This window comes from Arabidopsis lyrata (genome assembly GCF_000004255.2).
Source record: "Arabidopsis lyrata subsp. lyrata unplaced genomic scaffold ARALYscaffold_2, whole genome shotgun sequence".
In the NCBI taxonomy this organism is placed as follows: Eukaryota; Viridiplantae; Streptophyta; class Magnoliopsida; order Brassicales; family Brassicaceae; genus Arabidopsis; species Arabidopsis lyrata.
In genome coordinates, this window is record NW_003302554.1 from 15,941,471 (window position 1) to 15,960,741 (window position 19,271).

General features: G+C 32.2%; 2 protein-coding genes across 5 annotated transcripts; one reads left to right on the plus strand and one right to left on the minus strand.

Moving 5' to 3' along the window:
* The first annotated feature begins 1,148 nt into the window (after window positions 1-1,148).
* LOC9325003 (mitogen-activated protein kinase 15) lies at window positions 1,149-4,854 on the plus strand. Of its 4 annotated transcripts, none has more exons than XM_021034862.1 (12): window positions 1,149-1,552; window positions 1,637-2,045; window positions 2,132-2,259; window positions 2,379-2,438; window positions 2,678-2,827; window positions 3,109-3,264; window positions 3,493-3,630; window positions 3,710-3,783; window positions 3,865-3,966; window positions 4,098-4,326; window positions 4,411-4,449; window positions 4,515-4,854. In XM_021034862.1, exons 1-12 carry the CDS (start codon window positions 1,325-1,327, stop codon window positions 4,548-4,550), a joined length of 1,749 nt encoding a protein of 582 aa, XP_020890521.1. In that variant the 5' UTR covers window positions 1,149-1,324; the 3' UTR covers window positions 4,551-4,854. The 4 variants fall into 4 exon arrangements, with proteins under 4 accessions (XP_020890521.1, XP_020890523.1, XP_020890522.1 ...); XM_021034864.1 differs by having other exon boundaries at window positions 4,098-4,315; window positions 4,408-4,449; XM_021034863.1 differs by having other exon boundaries at window positions 4,098-4,315; window positions 4,408-4,854.
* A 572-nt stretch (window positions 4,855-5,426) lies between these two features.
* On the minus strand, window positions 5,427-9,021 carry LOC9323562 (alpha-dioxygenase 2). Its single transcript, XM_002888894.2, has 9 exons — window positions 8,721-9,021; window positions 8,293-8,553; window positions 7,605-7,754; window positions 7,371-7,501; window positions 7,067-7,280; window positions 6,556-6,929; window positions 6,271-6,473; window positions 5,943-6,186; window positions 5,427-5,850 (listed from the first exon to the last, which is right to left on the minus strand). The coding sequence occupies exons 1-9, from the start codon at window positions 8,811-8,813 to the stop codon at window positions 5,625-5,627; spliced, it is 1,896 nt and encodes a 631-aa protein (XP_002888940.1). The 5' UTR covers window positions 8,814-9,021; the 3' UTR covers window positions 5,427-5,624.
* Window positions 9,022-19,271: the final 10,250 nt, after the last annotated feature.

Sequence of the window (19,271 nt, forward strand, 5' to 3'; positions counted from 1 at the left end):
TAAATATTACTAATATATTATAACTATGTACTTATATTTTGGGTATGTTCGGGTACTTGTTCGGGTTCGAGTTCGGGTCGGGTTCGGGCCTAGACTAAATGTAGCTTTTCTGAAATGGAGATAGAGATAATAGGACTATTCATCTTGTTTGAGCTGTTGTAGAAATAGATTTGGGGATTTGGTGTTTTCATTTGGGAAAAATCTTTTTGGACATACTAACAGTGTCGTTAACGGGTGATAACGGATGTTATAGGTTCTGTTAACGAATGATGACGACATGTCTACTTTGGCCTGGTCAACGAATTCTAATGTTTCAAATGTTAGTCAACGATTAGTTCATGTTTTGAATGGCCACATATGAAGTTGATGTTTAAAATGGCCACAATTTGAAAGTTGATTAACAGAGTCGTTACGGGTGATAACGGGCGTTAGAAGTTCCGTTAACGACTGATAACGGCATGTCTGTTTTGGCCTGGTCAACGAATTTCCATGTCTCAAACGTTAGTCAACGTTTATTTCATGTTTTAAATGGCCACATATGAAGTTGACGTATTGATTGACCACTTTTTGAAAGTTGGGAGATAAAACGACATTTTTCCCCTAATACATTAGTTATCCTTTAATATTTTTGGCCAGAAAGTCCACGCATAAACACAACAACTATCTAGTTTAACCTAGCAAAACTCAATCTCAACATCTTGGATCACGGGCTGAGGGTGCTCTTAAAGCTCCTTGACTAATCATGATTTAATTATAAAAGAACAAATTATGTTCGAATAATCTACATTTTTCTTATAGCAAAAAATGCTTATATATATCTGAATTAGATAAAAGTGACTAATACGAATAAGTTTGTTTTGTTAATGAGCGTGTTTAAAATCTTTCGCTATCGTTCGGATCTAAAAGGATATCCCTAGTATTGAAATAGGCCAAGGCCCATTTATATACTATACCACGTGAACACCCAAAGCTAGTGGTTCACAAATCAAAAATTAAACCGCAACTCATGTAAACCACACATTAAACCGATTTGGTCAATAATTTGACTCATCAGAGTAATAAATAATAAACTAATGGGTCTTCACTTGCCCGCGTCTCTGTCTCTTTCTTACAAAATCAACTGGAGCAAGTACGAAATTAATTAAGGAAAAAAAAAACAGTAGAGAAGAAGAACATGTTTTCAAGTCCTCGGGAGAAAAAAAAAAAAAAAATTCAGCGAGAGAAACGGCGAATAATGTGTAAATGATTTGACGAAGAAACGATTGGCTGAGAGTAAAATTGGAAACCCCAAAATCTGTGATTATTATTATTAGCCTCAAAATCAATGGGTGGTGGTGGCAATCTCGTCGACGGTGTTCGTCGTTGGCTTTTTTTTCAACGTCGTCCTTCTTCTTCTTCTTCCAATAATCACGATCAGATTCAAAATCCTCCCACCGTTTCTAATCCCAACGACAGCGATTTGAAGAAGCTTACTGTTATCGAAGATTTCGATCCGTCTAAGCTAAGACAGATTAAAGTTCAGCAACGAAATCACTTACCTATGGAGAAGAAGGTAGATTTTGCTTGTTTCCATTAGTTTGAATCTGATTTGATTAATTCTGAGAAATCATCATGAATGATTCTGTTATTTTTTCAGGGTATACCTAACACTGAATTCTTCACGGAGTATGGAGAAGCAAATAGGTATCAGATTCAAGAAGTTGTTGGCAAAGGAAGCTATGGAGTTGTTGGTTCTGCTATAGATACTCACACTGGCGAAAGAGTTGCTATCAAGAAGATTAACGATGTTTTCGATCATATCTCTGATGCAACTAGGATTCTTAGGGAGATTAAGTTGTTGCGGTTGCTTCTTCATCCAGATGTTGTGGAGATTAAGCATATCATGCTTCCGCCTTCTCGGAGAGAGTTTCGTGATGTTTATGTTGTGTTTGAGTTGATGGAATCTGATCTTCATCAGGTGATTAAAGCTAATGATGATTTAACTCCTGAGCATCATCAGTTTTTCTTGTATCAGCTTCTCCGTGGTTTGAAGTATGTTCATGCTGGTTAGTTTCTGCTTTTTTTAATCAGTCTCTTCCATTTGTGTTGTTATGATTTACGGTTATTGAACATCTATTATCTCTGTTTGCAGCGAATGTGTTTCATCGGGATTTGAAACCAAAGAACATTCTTGCTAATGCTGATTGCAAATTGAAGATTTGTGACTTTGGTCTAGCTCGTGTGTCTTTTAATGATGCCCCTACCGCTATTTTTTGGACTGTGAGTCATTTTTATCACCAAGACTCTGAAAGCAGTCTGTTCCCCTTAGGCTTAAGTTGCATTATGGTAACATTCTTTTAAGTGCTTGTGTACTCACTCTTACTAACTTTTTTTAATAGGATTATGTTGCTACTCGGTGGTATCGTGCCCCGGAACTTTGTGGATCTTTTTTCTCAAAAGTAAGCTTATAATTCTCAGCAGATTGGACTTCTCTATTACTGTTTAATTTCTTTTACGTCAATCAGTCTCATTTTTCTCGCATGTGCTTTCTTGCAATCCTTTGCTATCTCTTAAAATACGATGTATGCCTTTTGAGTCCACTTTTGTATAAATGCCTGCTCTAGTTCGCTATCTACATGCGTTGGAGGATAAGGTTTGATTACAGATCCCATTCTAACTCTACATTTGCGAAATACAGTATACCCCTGCGATTGATATTTGGAGCGTCGGTTGCATATTTGCTGAAATGCTTTTAGGGAAGCCGTTATTTCCTGGCAAAAACGTTGTTCACCAATTGGATATTATGACCGATTTTCTTGGCACTCCACCACCTGAAGCAATATCAAAGGTCAGTTATACTATTCCAGATGCTTGTGTTAGTTTTTCAAAGTTAAGAAGCTTGTATTATAGCTCTCTTCACTTCTGTGGAAGAAGAAGAAGAAAAAGATTATTCATTAGTTGAAAAACTAATGAATAAGAAGCTTGTATTATAGCTCTCTTCACTTCTGTGGAAGAAGAAGAAGAAAAAGATTATTTATTAGTTGAAAAACTATTGGATCAAACATTTTTCATCAATGTATACAATTTTGAGTTGCATTATAAATGAAGATGCTATCTTCAAATTGACAGATCAGAAATGAGAAGGCGAGGAGATATCTTGGCAACATGAGAAAAAAACAGCCAGTCCCATTCTCTAAAAAATTCCCGAAAGCAGATCCTTCTGCCCTCCGCCTGTTGGAACGCCTGATTGCCTTTGATCCAAAAGATCGTCCATCTGCCGAAGAAGTAAGCTGAAGTAAATTTTGTTTTATTTTTCCATCTTTTCGAAGCACAAAGAGTATTTGCAGAGCCAAAATCTGTATGTGCAGCAATTCCTACATGAGGTAGATGGAACTATGTTTGAGAGCGTTGACATGTGATAGTACTACAGGCACATTGATGCAGAACAGAAGATAATGAAAATTTAAAGAACAAACTGAAATTCTAAGTTCGCTCTTAATATCTGTGTTACAGGCATTAGCTGATCCATACTTCAATGGTCTGTCAAGTAAAGAGCGGGAACCATCGACACAGCCGATTTCAAAGCTTGAATTTGAGTTTGAGAGAAAGAAATTGACAAAAGATGATATCAGAGAGTTAATTTACCGAGAGGTGATGAGCCTTCTATATCTTTTCTTTGGTTTTGATTCTCCTCTTTTCGTGATTCTAATGGATTACTTAAAAAACGTAGATATTAGAGTATCATCCTCAGATGCTGGAGGAATACCTTCGTGGTGGCAATCAGCTCAGCTTCATGTACCCCAGGTTGGCTAATTGATCAAATATAAGTTACTACGGTTCTGGTTTCAAGAAACTTGGCTGAGACAAATATCTTTCCCGATGCAGTGGGGTAGATCGATTTAGGAGGCAGTTTGCTCATCTCGAAGAAAATCAAGGTCTAGGAGGAAAAAGTAACGCACTTCAGAGACAGCATGCTTCCTTACCAAGGTACAAACAGATTTAAAACAACCTCAGTTTCAATTTCATTTTAATTAAAACTATTGTCTCTGCATCAAATGATGGTCTTTTCAAAATCATGAACCAGCCAGCATTATTGATGTTCTTGTATTGCATTTCAGAGAGCGAGTTCCTGCATCCAAGAATGAAACAGTCGAAGAAAGCAGCAACGATATCGAGAGAAGAACAACAGCAGCTGTAGCTTCAACCTTAGACAGTCCCAAAGCTTCACAACAAGCTGAAGGTACAGACAATGGAGGAGGAGGAGGGTATAGTGCGCGTAACCTGATGAAAAGCTCTAGCATCAGTGGTTCTAAATGCATAGGTGTACAATCTAAAACTAACATTGAGGTAAACAAAAAGAAACTCCATATTTTCTTTGTAGATGCATGAATGTTCTTGTGCGAGAAATTTAAATGTTGTGTTATCTTGCAGGATCCCATAGTAGAGGAACAAGATGAGAGTGTTGCTGAGATGGCTGTGAAAGTTGCATCTCTACACAATTCTTAGTAGAGGAACAAGATGAGACTATTGCTGAGATGGCTGTGAAAGTTGCATCTCTACACAATTCTTAGTGTTTATCTTTCTTTTCTGTTTTATCTTTCTTTTCTGTTTAATTTAAGCTATGCCCCGTAGTAGAGTTGTAGAAGCAGAAGTTTGGTTTGTCACTCTCACTCGGGGTTTGGGTTTGGTTGGTGTATTTAGTAGTTCGGGGGCGACATCGAAAAGAATATATAAAACTTGGTTACCAATGTAATTCTTTGCTTATGTAACCGGGTAGATCATGGGTTGACGAAACTAGAAAGTCGAAATCATGTAAAAAAATGGATATTCTTGCCAGTTTTGTTACTTATCTACCTGAAAAAGTTGCTTTGCATATACAGAAATGGAGAACTAAGCTAAATTAAGAAACACCGAAGCAAGTTACTCAAAATCCAGGTTTGGAAACTTCATTAGCATATGCAGAGTACGCAATGGTTTGAGTGATATTTGCACCGATGACGACAGCATTAAAGGACAATACACATTCTTTGTCACAAAACTAGATTCTCCTCTTTTTTTTGCATCATTCTTTGAATTATCTCTCAATACACATAACACAACACAGAATAGTGACAAAGATGAGACATTTGAACAAGTGTGTTATCCTGAGATCCGATTCTTAAATTGATGATCTCTTTCTTCAAGAGAGTTAAGATCTGATTCAACTTCACTTCATTAAGTTGCTCTAAAGAAGATGCTGCCTCCTTCCTACATGATTTTGTAATGTGACTCTCAGAGTTGCCACACAAAAAAAAAAAACTGGTTCTGTGGATTTTGCTACTTTTTCCAAATGTCAAGATCTAAACTAGAATCATAAGCCTCATGAAAAGCTGTCAAAACCATATTGTTCACATCAATTTTAAATTGATTCAGAAAATTTGTTATTTTTTGAAGGTGGCAAATGAAAATAGAGAAAGTTAAGAAAAAACGGTTAGGAAATTGGGGTAATCGTTTATTTAACCAAAGACACTAATGTCTAAACCTCTTCTACTAATATGATTATTCATATGTACGATTTTACACCATTTCAGTGCCCCCCCCAAAAATATACCAGGGAACCACGGTGACACTAATGAACATGTGCCATAGTATCCGACGGCTATGGCCTATGGAGCGGATCGGAGGTACAAAGGAACCCAAGTGTTTGGGTTAGGATCCGAGCCCCAGACAGAGAAGGCGCTAGAACATCGCATCCATTGATCGGTTAAGCTTGGGAAGTGTCTGTCTATTACATCTTTTAAAGTCTCTGTAGTATTGACCCACTCTAATCCTTCTTTAGTATACGTCTTCTCGTTGAAGTTCGTCGTGAAAAACCTATCTGCTTCTAGCCTCCTTAAAAAAATTGAAGTCCAAGTAAGTTTCCTTGTTACACAAGAAAATACTCTGTTTTAACAAAATGTAGTATTATTGAGGAATTTAAAAACCTGGAGGCGACGAGGAGAAAGATGAAGAAAGCTGTTTCGCTGATGGCGAATCCTTTGATCTTCTTCTCTGCGTGCAGTCCCACGTTAAGGTCAAGCTTCTCTATATCGTCTTCGTACACTTCTCTTAAAACCTTGATAGCTTCTTCATCATCTGTCAACTCTTCCCATTTGCTGATCGGACTCATCAACAGATTCTTTCTGAATTCGTTGTACCGAGGAACTCCTCTCTCCCGATCTCTATAAACTGAGAACAAAATCAAATCAGATCAATCAATCGGTTGAGCATTGCTGATGTATAGAAGAAGAAGAAGAATTAATTTTGACTTACTCTCCAAGGCAGCCATATCTATAAGGTGAGGTCTATCTTCTCCGTCGATATCTTGAGCCACAAGGTTCCTCATCCAATTAGGGTAATTCCACAATGTCAATGCCCCACAAGATTGGTGTCCCATTGAAACAAGTAATTGCTCAAACCCAATTTTCGAACCCTTTAGTCCTGCTTCTTTCCCAATCAGTTCCGTCATCGGTATCCTGTAAAAAAAAAACTTTATAGGTCAAGAAAAACCGTGCTTGGATTGACCTAAAAAAATGTACCAAACATCCTATATCTTACTCTCGTTCTATTGCAGGGTTTGCTTTGTCAACATTCTCAGATTTCATATCTCGGAGGATAAGTGTCTCTGGTAGAAGACAATGCATCCTGTAAACACTAACGAACTCTTCGGTAAGGGAATAAGGAACTCCATGATCTTTCGGTTTCTTCAGACCAACTAAGCCGCTAAATATAGGACCAAATCTTGCTCCGACCATGTCCTTCACTTTCTTCCCTAAAAACCCATACCAGTTGATCCTCATTCCAGCAGTGAGTGTGTCTGTTTTCAAGAGTTCTATTGTCCAATCGATTGTATGAACCTTAGCGATAACCGCTGCAGTCACCAGTCTAGCAGTCCGGTAGAGTTTCTCATCATCAAAATCTGGATACCGTTCCTGAAAAAATGTTAAAACTTAATATGATTGTGCATAAACAGAGTTGCTAAAAAGAAGAAGAAGAAAAAAGACAGAGTTGCTGCTTGCAGCACAAGAAAGAGGCAAAACGTAGTTATAGGATCAATTTAATGACTTACTTTGAGCATATCACAGATAGAGTTATGTTCTTTCACAAAGAGAGCTTGCAACAGAGAGAAACCTGACCAGCTGTTTCTTATGTCACCGGAGATAGGAACACCTCTTTCGTCCCTCTCCAACAAGCCATCCCCAGAGATTTTTAGCTTTCCGTCCTTGAAAACCCTAACTCTTCTCATTCCGGCTTCGTCATTCCCATATATTACACTCCCATCCCTATCCCCAATATAATGTTTTGTAAAATCGAACTCGGATATATAGTAATTAAACAACAATTAAGCAGTGACTAATGATTGAGATACTAACCACCAAGGGGTTCTAGTGTTGACAGCGCCAGATTTGTGGTGATCACCGGTGGGAACTTTCTTCGTTCTGAGGAACTTGAATGACTTCAATGGACATCCACTTGCTACTTCTTCTGGAGCTTCAAGCTCAATCTGGTTGAGGTTTCAATATCTTTATTGTTCTATAATCTAAAGTTGAGGGAAAGAAATGTAAATCTTTGAGATTAAAGGGGTTAAATTTGAAAATATTATAAACCTGGTGGGTGTCTTCTAAGTGATCAACCCAATCATGGATCATGAACTGGATCCAAGAACAAGCTATCACGTTGAATTGGTCCCCATTGTCTATGAATCTTTTTCTCGCTAACAACTTTGTCGCCACTACACTTGGATGTGGATCCAAAATCTGTCATGATACACAATATTATATTATATAAAATATATGTATCAAGCCGTTGTGCATTTACTCATCATACTAATGTAATTCATAACATAATTCCGTAGATGTATTACTAATCATGCAAAAACAACAGAAATACAATTATGGTGGCTCTCATGAGGTATGTCCGCCTCCGCCCCAATAATACTAAAGCTCCAACAATTTTTTAAGTTTTTTTCTAAAATTTTCAGTGAAATAAGTATTGACAAAAAAACTTTGACAAAAAAAATCAATGTACACTTAAAATCAATCAAAAATCGACAAAATAAAATAAACACAGAAGAGAATTACATCATGCTTTCAACCACCGGTTAGTAGAGATTAAAAAGAAATACGTCACAAAATTTGGTTCTAGTGTTTCATTCCGCTACTATTTATTTTTGCTATATTATCACTTCGCTTTATATTAAAATTTAATCAAAAGTACAAATCTAAGTTTGCAAATTTAATTTGCATGTTATGAAATAGTAATTGTGAATATGAAGGAGACCAAGAAAAAACTTACGCCGTACTGAGAAGTAGAGGGAGGCATATTCCGGCCGATGAAGCTGCCTTGACTGCCGATGGAGTCGTCGGAGGGATGATTACACTTGCCGTCAGCCGTCCGATAACAGAACTCATCGTTGTCGTAACCCTGACCGTTGATCGGACCGACATGTACCAGATTGTAACGTTGATGTAGATGTCTTCGTAACCCCAAGTAAGCCACTCCTAATAACACTGGAAATCTATGCCACAATCCTAGCTTGTCCACTAAGTGCACAATCTATAAATATAAAAATTGAAAAACAATCAAATTAACCAAATAATAATAAAAAGTTTACAAAAATTATATGATTAATATTTTCTTAAGAGAAGAGTTCATATATATTTTAGAGAGATAGAGAGAGATGTATTTATTTTTTTGTCAAAGAGAGAGATGTATATATTTACATAGAATATAAAAGCATCAAAGTAAGACATCTCGGAAACAACATGATGAAGCTGAGGATGAAGAAACCATGAAGAAGATGGAGAGAAACCCATTTTTTGCCTTGATTTTTTTTTTGTCTCCCTATCTATCTTCTTTGGATCATGTGTTTGCTTTATTCTTTAAATGATAGTCACACAATTGTAATGGTTGTATTCACACGATTACTCTCATGTATATATATAGACCCACACGCATACTCACATTTACGTATGTATTTATGTAAAATTAATTTTGAATATTGCCATTTTATTAAATAAGTCAACGAGCCATCGTCGAGCACGTATTGACTATTGACTATGGAGTGATGACAAAAATACATTTCGTTAGGATTTTCTAAAATAAATTCAACATTTTAGGAAGGATTTATATAAAAAGAGAATAATATCTGCAAATAAATGAAAAATAATAATATTAAAAGTGTAAAAGCATGGTCAATGCATTATGGATATTTCTTTCCTTGTTTGATAAACCTTTCTCATCTTGCATTATTAGATTATTTTGTAAGGAAAACAAATATTTTCTAACAAATTTATTCACACTGTAATTTATAGTGTAGAATCATAGACGATTGATGTAAATGTGATTATTCATAGTATTATTTTCTCTAAAATCCCACTTGGTCGGGTGGATTTGCTATATAGTATCAATAATGCATGAATTTACTATGATTCAACACTTAATATAAATATGCCAATTTATTTGCCAATAAAGTTCTCCTTTTATATATAAAGTTAACAACTATAATAATGTAATATAAGAAGTTTGATCATTTAACTAGTACTAAGTCAAGTGGGGATGTGTATTTAGTCAAGTGGTTAAGTCCATTTAACTTCGTCATTCCACCGGAGTTCGACTCCACTAAGTCGCGTTACTCCGCATAGTAGGAATTGGCTATGGATCGGACCTTATCGATCTAAAAATGACAAAAAAAAAAGGTACATGTAGTATAGAGGTTGTGTTAGTGTTTTCGTTGTGTCAATACCTCAGAGTTCAGATAGACATATTGCTGAAAGAAATAATCATGTGATGAATAAATTATACGTAAATAATGATTTGATGAATTATTGAAAAAAAGACTTAAATAGTGATTAGAAATACTTTTCTTCTGATATATATAATTTCAAATGTAGTTGTTATAAATCTAGTAAATGTGTTCTTTCAATCAAATTTAAATGATCTGGTGTATTTCATATGTTTCGAAAGTTAAATTTCTTGTTTTCATAAGTATATATGGAGAAAATTATAGACAACTGATATAAATGGTAAATTAGTACATAGATATTTTTCAACCACGATCTCCTAAAGTCCTTTCAATGGTTTTTTTTTTTGGTAAGACCTTTCAAAGGTTCTTTATACGTTTCAAATTATATGAAAATTTGATAGTTAATGCATACAATTTTTAAAATGATAAAATTATCTTTATTAATTATAAAAAGAGATATTAGCTAAGAGTCAAGGCGTGCTAAAATATTCAAGGTTATGAAAGACATCGACAAGAAAATTTTACTCCATGAATAGAACTCTAATTTTCTTTATTTTCAACTCTAATAAAATAAATGTCAACTGTTTTATTTTCTTTCTTTATTGGAGAAATATTTGCATGCAATGCTCCACAAATTTCGAGAAATGAATTTAAGTCGGTCGGGTAACGACCACCTGCTCGTTATAAATACTTGTACGCATTTTTGTTGTTATACGTATCCACTAGATTTTAACCCGCGGTACACCGCCAAATGATTTAATTTTAAAGTTAATATAAAAATATTTTGTAAATTGTATCTCCTTATAACATATTTATTTATATTATAGTTTACAATTGTTATTAAGTAACGGTATACCACGAGTCCACGAGATAATTATTAATAAAATGAGGATTTAACCCGTATTAAAGCGGTATATAAATATTGATTCAAATTCGTCCGCCATATAAATCATTTCCGAAATATAACCCGTTCCGTAATTTCTTAACCCGTCATGTGATTTGTATTAAAAAAATAAGGATTAAATCCGTATTGAAGCGGCGGATTAATGATATTTTAATCTTTTTATTATTGTTGATTCAAAAACCGGTCCCGCCAAACCCATCCCGCCAAAAAACTCATTTATTTTATTAATGTTCTTATTTATGATATGATCCTGAATTATTGTCTAAATATTTTAATCGATGTAGAACGTTGAACACACATTTTCGTCAATTGGATAATATATGTCCGTTTTTAAAATTTCAAATCACAGTATATGTAGAAAAAAAAATGATTTTTTTTTTTTACTTTATGTATTATATGATGATTCAAAACAGTTAAAAACAAATCAAACAAAGATGATAAGAGAATCATAATTATAAATCTTAATCAAATCTTCTAAAAATCTAAATTATTAAATATGGAATATCCGGTGTATGAGTTGGGTTAAATATAACCCGACCCAACAAATTTTTTGTGAAGGAATTTTTAAAATAGGTCGGATATCCGATATACCCGAAAGCTTTTTTACCCACCCGTCACAAAAATTGCTGCGATTATACTAGTATAGATTTTATAAGTAGTTGTTACAGACGGAAATAAGAGTTGTGTGGTTGAATTTTCGTTAGTGGCATTAGTTCAATCCACAGAAATATCATAGAAGTCGTTTATTTGAATCCTAAATAATAAGATAGGAAAATTAAGATGCAGTTGACATTTATGAGTTCATTCTCCAGTTATACTGGTTTTAAAAAGTTTGATATGTTTTTTCGACTGAAAATATGGTCCTCTTGTTTGTTCTGTCTTAATCTTGTAGTTTTTGGTCCGTATACGTATCAATTGTAAGGAATGGGGACAAGATATATTTTATATTGTTTGAACTTTGACGAAAGAACAATACATTTATGATATGTGTAATAGAATCAGTGTACTAAGATATACTGATCCGAATTAAAAGCGAAACATACTACAATGATACAAGTACACCAACTTATTACTACGTGGCTCTTATTTGCCACTTAAAAAGTTTTCTAAGTAGAGAGAAACTTGCCACATATATGGATTGATATCATTCCAGATCCTTCTATATATATCACCGTCCATACAAGAGTTTCTTAAACAACTAACCATCGATCAACCTCTTTCAGAGTTATCACGCAAATGAAGAAAAATTAAAAGCAACGAATTTACAATGTTATCGAACCTTCCGATACAATTTATTTCGATGGTTTAAAGTTTAGAAATAGTTACATCGTTCCTTTTTTCAATTTACAATGTTAGATCTATTTTGGTTATATAATCAATCATTTTTTTAATATATAATCAATCAATATTTTGGTTATATAATCAATCATTAACAAAAGGACTTTCACGAAACCAAAAATATATATTGAAAACCTAACTAAAAAGTGATTACATATTACATAAGTGCTTTTGACCACTATATAAAACTAAACTAAACCGGCACATTAAACCCAAAAAAAAAAAAAAAAAAAAAACTAATCCGGCATGTAAATAGATTTTTTTTGATAATTTGGACTCCGATCTCAAAACATAGTTGAAATGATTATTAAGACACGACAAGTGTATGGATGTATGATAGTGGTGCGTCGTAGGGGTTGACTTTAGATGAAAGAAAAATCAAAGAGTGAGAGTGAACGGTTCGTGAACTAATAAATGTGTAGATAAGCTCTAGCTAATTTGTCAGTTATCCATTCTTGTGCGTGAATTTCAGTTTTAATATAAGAGAAAGTAGAAAGAAGATTCAACACATACCACTCTAAATTATGAATTTTTTTGGCTGATTTTATATTTATAAAAGGTTGTTAATTCTAAGACTTGTTTGTTTGTTTAGTCTTGCGATAAGTTTTTGTTGACGATCGTGACATGACGCCAATATTATACTAACATTTTCCTTTTTCATTTGTTTCTTGAATGTAGTTTACATATAGCTTCCAGAAAGAAAGAAAAAACAGACTATTTTCATTTCATGTATTTTGACCTAATTCTGGAAAATAGACCAGTACTAAAACTTCTTTGGCCATTCAGTTTGTTACATCAACACTTTTTCATTATCTATTAACAGAAAAAACAAACTTTTGATCTTTTATACTCTTCAGCACACTTTGTTAGAAAACTGAAAACCTATCGGTGTCACGTTTATTTCGGGTAACACGTATACAACTATACCGTATCCAATAACTATTTTTATTTTTTTCCAAAAGCTGTCAAACACTAGATAGTAGATGAGTGGTTAGATACTGAAATATCTTCACGTGAATTCGGTGTCATGATATCTACTTTCTTCTTCACTTTTTCGATTCTTTCTATTTTTTGACCAAGTCTTGTGTTCAATGTTACCGGCTTAAGCATGATAGAGTCATGGAACATATCACACCAATTGTACAAACTTCTACATTTCACTTTGTTATTTGCTGGAGCTTTACTCTCTAGCGGACAGACCCACATCGATGAGTTTTCCTTTTCCACATCATTATATTTTTAATTTTTTTTTAATGTAAATTTGTAGGTTTTAAAATTTATTGTAAGTCTGTAAAACCTATTCTATAAACTTAATAATTTACAGACTTTTTTACTAAAAAATCGAAAAACTACTGTAAATTTTAGATAGATCCCAGTGTGTTACTTGAAACTTAAACGCAACTAATAGTTCTTTTTTTCGTTGAAACGTGATAACTGTATGTATTAGAGGCTTCAAGAAGTCCAATCAAGAGAAACTCATTAGCTATGGAATTAGGTCTAAACAAGTAGAGATATATATAGTTTTGTAATGACATAAAAATGGTTAACTTTGGAGTTGCCACTGAGAACAACTCTCCTCTTTCTCTTTGTATGAAATCAAATTGTAAGTCTTTGAGTTTTTGGTGACAACATAAACCTCTCTTCCTCTTTTAGTTTCTTTGCATAATAAAGCTCTTAATGAGCTATCTAATTTCAGTTTTATATTTTTCTTAATAAGTTCATTTGAACATAAATCTGTTGCTTTAGAAATCTCAACAGTATGCATGTATAAAGCCTTTCCGTCTAAATGTTAGTCTCGCAAATTACAAAACTAAAATATGTTACTTTGGAAAGTGTCTCAATAATTAAAGTAGCCCACTAACTAACTCTTCACGGAATTTTAGGTAGAGTTACCTGATTTCACATGTAGGGTAGCCAGTCCTCATCACCAAATTTTCTTTTTTTCATCACCAAATTTTCTATCTACAGCATCATTCAATTTGCTAAAGTTTTATATTCATTGATCGTATATGTTTGAAAATCAGTATTATACTATCAGACATATAATCTATAGACCGTGAAATTAAGAACAATCAACCATGATGGTAAAGATGGGTTCTTCTGGTTTAAATTTAGGTTTATCATATTGAGGTTGTGACTGGTTAACTTTAGCAGAGGAAAAGAAAATAGAAGAAAACAAATTCTTCTCAAAGATACCAGTAAAAAAAAAAGTAGAAGAAAACTATTTTTTCCAAAAGTATCAAAAATTAACTACAACAAAAGAATTCTTTCATCTCGTAAACAACTAGAACTCTTTTTTCTTCTTGATGGGACTTTTCTTTTTCTCTATTTTTTCTTCCCATTTCTTCTGGTTTTTTAACCAGTAAGACCCCTCATTTATTCTATTTTTAACACTAGTCGCAGCCTGAGATTTTGGGTTTAAACTGGTTTATGACACAAGAACAATAATACTAGAAACCACTCGGCTATAGGTTCCGGTCATCCACCATTATGAACTTTTAGGTCAGCATTATGTTAACAAATCGACAATTCAAAATAATTGAATCATTTTCATTACGATAATGGCTCGATATATTGTCATTGTAAAAACACTATTCATTCGAACATAAGTAGCTCTAACCCAAACATAGCAGTGTGCCAGGGGCCCAAAAGAAGGCTTAGTCATTCAGTTTCAAATTCATTAAAATCATAGTGTATGGTGAGAAATTTAAGGAAACGACTAGGGTTGACATTATTAGGCCTTGATTTGGGCCTATTGCATGGGCTAGATTTGACCTTATGTTCATGAATATTTTGATATACAGGTCCATATCTTCAACAAACCTTTTCTGCGTAAGAGGAAATAAATCTGTTTTCTTGATGTCGCAAAAATTATTAGGAAAAAAAAATTATTTGAAAAAAGGTAGCAAAATTATTAGGAAAAATTTTGAACCGAACAATTTAACCTAACAAATTTAAATTTATCGAAGTGGAGGCGTAGCAAAATTTTGTTATATATAATTGGATGGTTTAAAAAGTTTTATGCAGAAAAAACGGAACCGAACCATAATTATACAATTTCTTTTAACTAATTCAAATGAATCAAATTTTATTTACATAGTTATATTTTACTGAAATTTACATAGTTACCTAGAAAAATAACTAGATTAACACTTTAATATTATGGTTTACTAGACTAACATAATATTTATGTTAAAAGACCAAATACCCATATTATTTTTAATTATATTTAAATAATTTAATTAACATATAATAGTTCAATTAAATAGAAAATTAGAAAAAATACAAAAAATGATAAAAATGAAAAAAATATATAAAACGAAAAAAATATAAAATTTTTAAAATATATATAAATATATATAACGAAAAATAGAAAACAAAATAAAAAATTGAAAAAAAATATAAAACAAAATAAAAATTCAAAACGAAAACAAAAATAGAATTTGAAAAAAAAAATATAAATATATAAATATATAAATATATATATATCTAAAACAAAAAAAAAACTTAATTATACATTAACGAGGAGAAATCCACACATAAGCCATTTATGTTCGGTTTAAATCAGTGTTCAAGAAAGCGCTAGGCGCTAATCGGGCGGTGATCCAGTGCCTAGCGCCTAGAACGTCTAATCGGAGCCTAGGATATTTTTAGGCGGTTTAGACGTTTATAACATAAAATATTATAAATATAATATTATATATAAAAGTTATATAAAATATCTATATAAAACTAAAAATTATGAAATTATAAACAAAAACTAGATAAAACATTTATTTATATTTATATTAAACAATATATAAATATTGATAACTATATATATAAATAAAACTCTAATTGAAATTGAAAAAATACATTAAACAAGATCTATGTAATTTTAGGCGGTCAAAGCAGTTATCTAGGTGTCGCATGAGAGCCTAGCGCCTAATCGGGGCCTAAGCGACCGTCTAGACCGCTTTTTAGAATACTGGTTTAAATAATTCAAAATTTTGCTAGTAAAAATCACTAAATTAACCCAAATTATGAGTTTGATTATTAGAGTGTCTTAAACAATTTAGAGGTTAAATGAATTATTTTGGTTTGTGGATTATGTGTGGTTTTCTTCTCGTTAAATGTATGATTAAGTTTTTTTTTTTTTTTTTTTTGTTTTAGATATATATATATATACTTTTTTTTTCAAATTCTGTTTTTGTTTTCGTTTTGAATTTTTATTTTGTTTTATATTTTTTTCAAATTTTTATTTTGTTTTCAATTTTTTTCGTTATATATATTTATATATATATATATATATATTTTTTTTTTCATTTCTTTTGAATTTTTTCTAGTTATTTTTCTAGGTAACTATGTAAATTTCAGTAAACCCTTACCAAAAAAAAATGTAAATTTCAGTAAAATATAACTATATAAATAAAATTTGATTCATTTGAATTAGTTAAAAGAAATTGTATAGTTATGATTCGGTTCCGTTTTTTCTACATAAAACTTTTTAAACTATCCAATTATATAACAAAATTTTGCTACGTCTCCACTTTGATAAATTTAAATTTTGTTAGGTAAATTGTTCGGTTCAAAATTTTTCCTAAACTCGCCTTACAGCCTACAGGTAATCCGCAAAGACTTTCATTTGTTTGATAAATTATTTTTATATCTTAAAAAATAACTAATCATACTACTAGTTTTAAATTTTCTTCCAAGTTTTATTATCTCCAATTCTCCATTGTGTAAAGAAGAAGACATAGCTAGTAATATAACAGGTTGACCAAACAAATCCTATAAAACAACTTGAATATCTTTGACGATTCAATTTAATTTTCTGTAGCGGATCATTATCTTTATTTATATGAAAGAAATCTAATTTCACAATAATTAAAGGATTAGTGAATGTAGAAGTAATTATTAGATTAGATATGAGACTAATCAAAAAATGAAAGTCAATGCATTTGGCAACAAAGAATGCAAAATTTAATTAAGAAGTTACCAAATAAATAAGGATCTTCTCATTTACCCAGTCAGTTGCAATAACACTAGTTTCTTACGAGTAAAACAGACTATTCAACCACACTAAACATTGCTTCAAGATCCAAACAATCACCAAATATATTTCTTCAACTAAAGATCTTTCAATCCAAATAAATTACTGTAGAGGAGAAAATAAAGAAAGAAAAATAGAGAAGGTGAAAGAAGATGTAGAGCTCCCTTCAATCCAAAGAAGAGTAAAAGCCATTAAAGGGCAAGTTAAAGCTCCTGAGATATGCAAGCCATATAACCAAATCCTTTTTTTTCTTTATAAGGATTAGGGCTTATGGGATCCATAGCTTAGCAGCTTTTCTTTACCCTGCTCAACTCTCGTTTGAACTTCAAGGAGCTCTACTTCCATCTTTTTTTTTCTCGAGAAAATCATTTTGGTCAGACCAAGATCTATCGTGAGACAAAGAAACTTGTCAAATACAGTATGTTATGGATCTGACCTAAGCAAACTATAAAGCCTTTAACTCTTCAAAACATGAGAAGGTTTGATGAGAACTTGGATAGAAAGAAATTCGATCATGTACATGATATATATACTAAAAACACCCAGAGAGGTAAATCACTTCAATTAAAGCTATTGAAGAAACTTCAAAGACTGAAGAAAGAGATAAAGAACCCTAATAATTAACCCTAAATATACTTAGAGAGAAGGAAAGAGAGAGAGAGAAGAGGACACGTCATTTTTTTGTAAGAAGTGATAGATAGAGAGTCGTAATTATAGTGGTTTAGATATTCGTGATTGAGGGAAAAAAAAAAGAAAAAAAAAACAGGTGGGTGTATCTGAAAAGACATGGGAAGGGTCTGACATTGTTTAGTGTTAGATTCCCTACGCGTCACATGCGTCCTTCTCGGCTTTTGTGCTTCTCTCTTTTTTTTTTTGTAAAGATAATAAAAATAACAATTATTATTATTCCTGCCAACTACTACTCCACTATATTTTTAAGACGTAACTTTGAAAATGAATTTGGCCCACCATTCTTTATGACAATGTACAAGTGTTTCCGTTTGGTGACCTAATTCTTAAAAAACTGTTAACCCTAACGATTAGAAATTGCAACACGAAATAGTGAAATAGGTTGATGTATGGTCAGGATTAAGTCTGATGATGTGGGCACGAAAGCACTCTGTCTGAGGAGAATCTATGGCTAGATTTATTTCAACGAACTTGTCTTATTACCCCACGAGTCTCGTCTCTTTCACAATTCAATGGCTTATTTTAGAGTGTTTTTTTTATCCACCGTGTAATTTCTTTTTTTTTTCCGAGTTGTTTGAATAAAATTTGTATAATGAAATTTTTTTTTTTTTTTTTTTTTTGAAAATGTTCACAAGCAAATAATACTTGACCCTGCAAATTCCGAAGAATCCTAAACTTTTTTCTTTTTCTGGTTGATATTCAAATGTTAGGACATCTCCAATCCTATTCTATTTTAGAGTAAAAATACAAAATTCTTCTCCAACCCTACTCTATAATTGACTCTAAAATAGAGATTTCTACCGATTGACTCTATATATAGAGCAACTCTATTCTCTGCTCTATTTTTGAGTTCAACTTTTTTATTTATACTTTAGTCCCTCAAATTTAAACTTTTTTATTTAATACATATAATCATTTTACAAACAACAATTACAACACATAGTTTTATAAACTTAAAAAGCAAACAAGTACTAAATTTAAAATAAACAATATAAGAAAACTAAAACATAAAACTAGTAATTTAATAGTCCGGTAAATTGTTTGTAGATCCGCAAGATAATTAAAATATCTTGTTATTTAAAATAAAATTTGTATTGTTTTATTATTGTTATATGATGTAATGTTTTTTTTAATAAATAATTAGTGTTTAATTTAACTAATATCATATTTTATGGAAATTTTGGAAATCTATAATATATGGGGTTAAATTGTAAATTATATAATTAAAAGGTATTAGTATATAAAATAGAAATAGAATATTTCTAAGAATATTCTTTTTTAGAGTTGAAAATAGAGATATACATTGGAGAGAAACCCTCCTCTAAAATAGAGTTAGAGTAAAATATAGAGCTATACATTGGAGATGGTTTTACCCTTTTTAGTTTGTTTTCTTTCGTTACCTAAAAAAAGTGGACTGATTAGCCTAATTATTTGTGCAAACTTTAATCATTGGGCTGCATCTCTTTCTTATGAACCCATGATATGGGCCCAGAAGTTAACAGTTCGCTTATATAACCTTCACCGAAATAGTTATTTGGGCCTTATATTTGGACTTGATTTCACGC

Coding starts and splice junctions, on each gene's coding strand:
- LOC9325003 (XM_021034862.1), top strand. CDS start 1,325: ATGGGTGGTGGTGGCAATCTCGTCGACGGTGTTCGTCGTTGGCTTTTT. Junction 1,553..1,636: donor ACTTACCTATGGAGAAGAAG/GTAGATTTTGCT, acceptor TTATTTTTTCAG/GGTATACCTAACACTGAATT. Junction 3,784..3,864: donor CTCAGCTTCATGTACCCCAG/GTTGGCTAATTG, acceptor TTCCCGATGCAG/TGGGGTAGATCGATTTAGGA.
- LOC9323562 (XM_002888894.2), bottom strand. CDS start 8,813: ATGGGTTTCTCTCCATCTTCTTCATGGTTTCTTCATCCTCAGCTTCAT. Junction 7,281..7,370: donor AACACTAGAACCCCTTGGTG/GTTAGTATCTCA, acceptor TATTGGGGATAG/GGATGGGAGTGTAATATATG. Junction 6,187..6,270: donor AGATATGGCTGCCTTGGAGA/GTAAGTCAAAAT, acceptor TTTTGTTCTCAG/TTTATAGAGATCGGGAGAGA.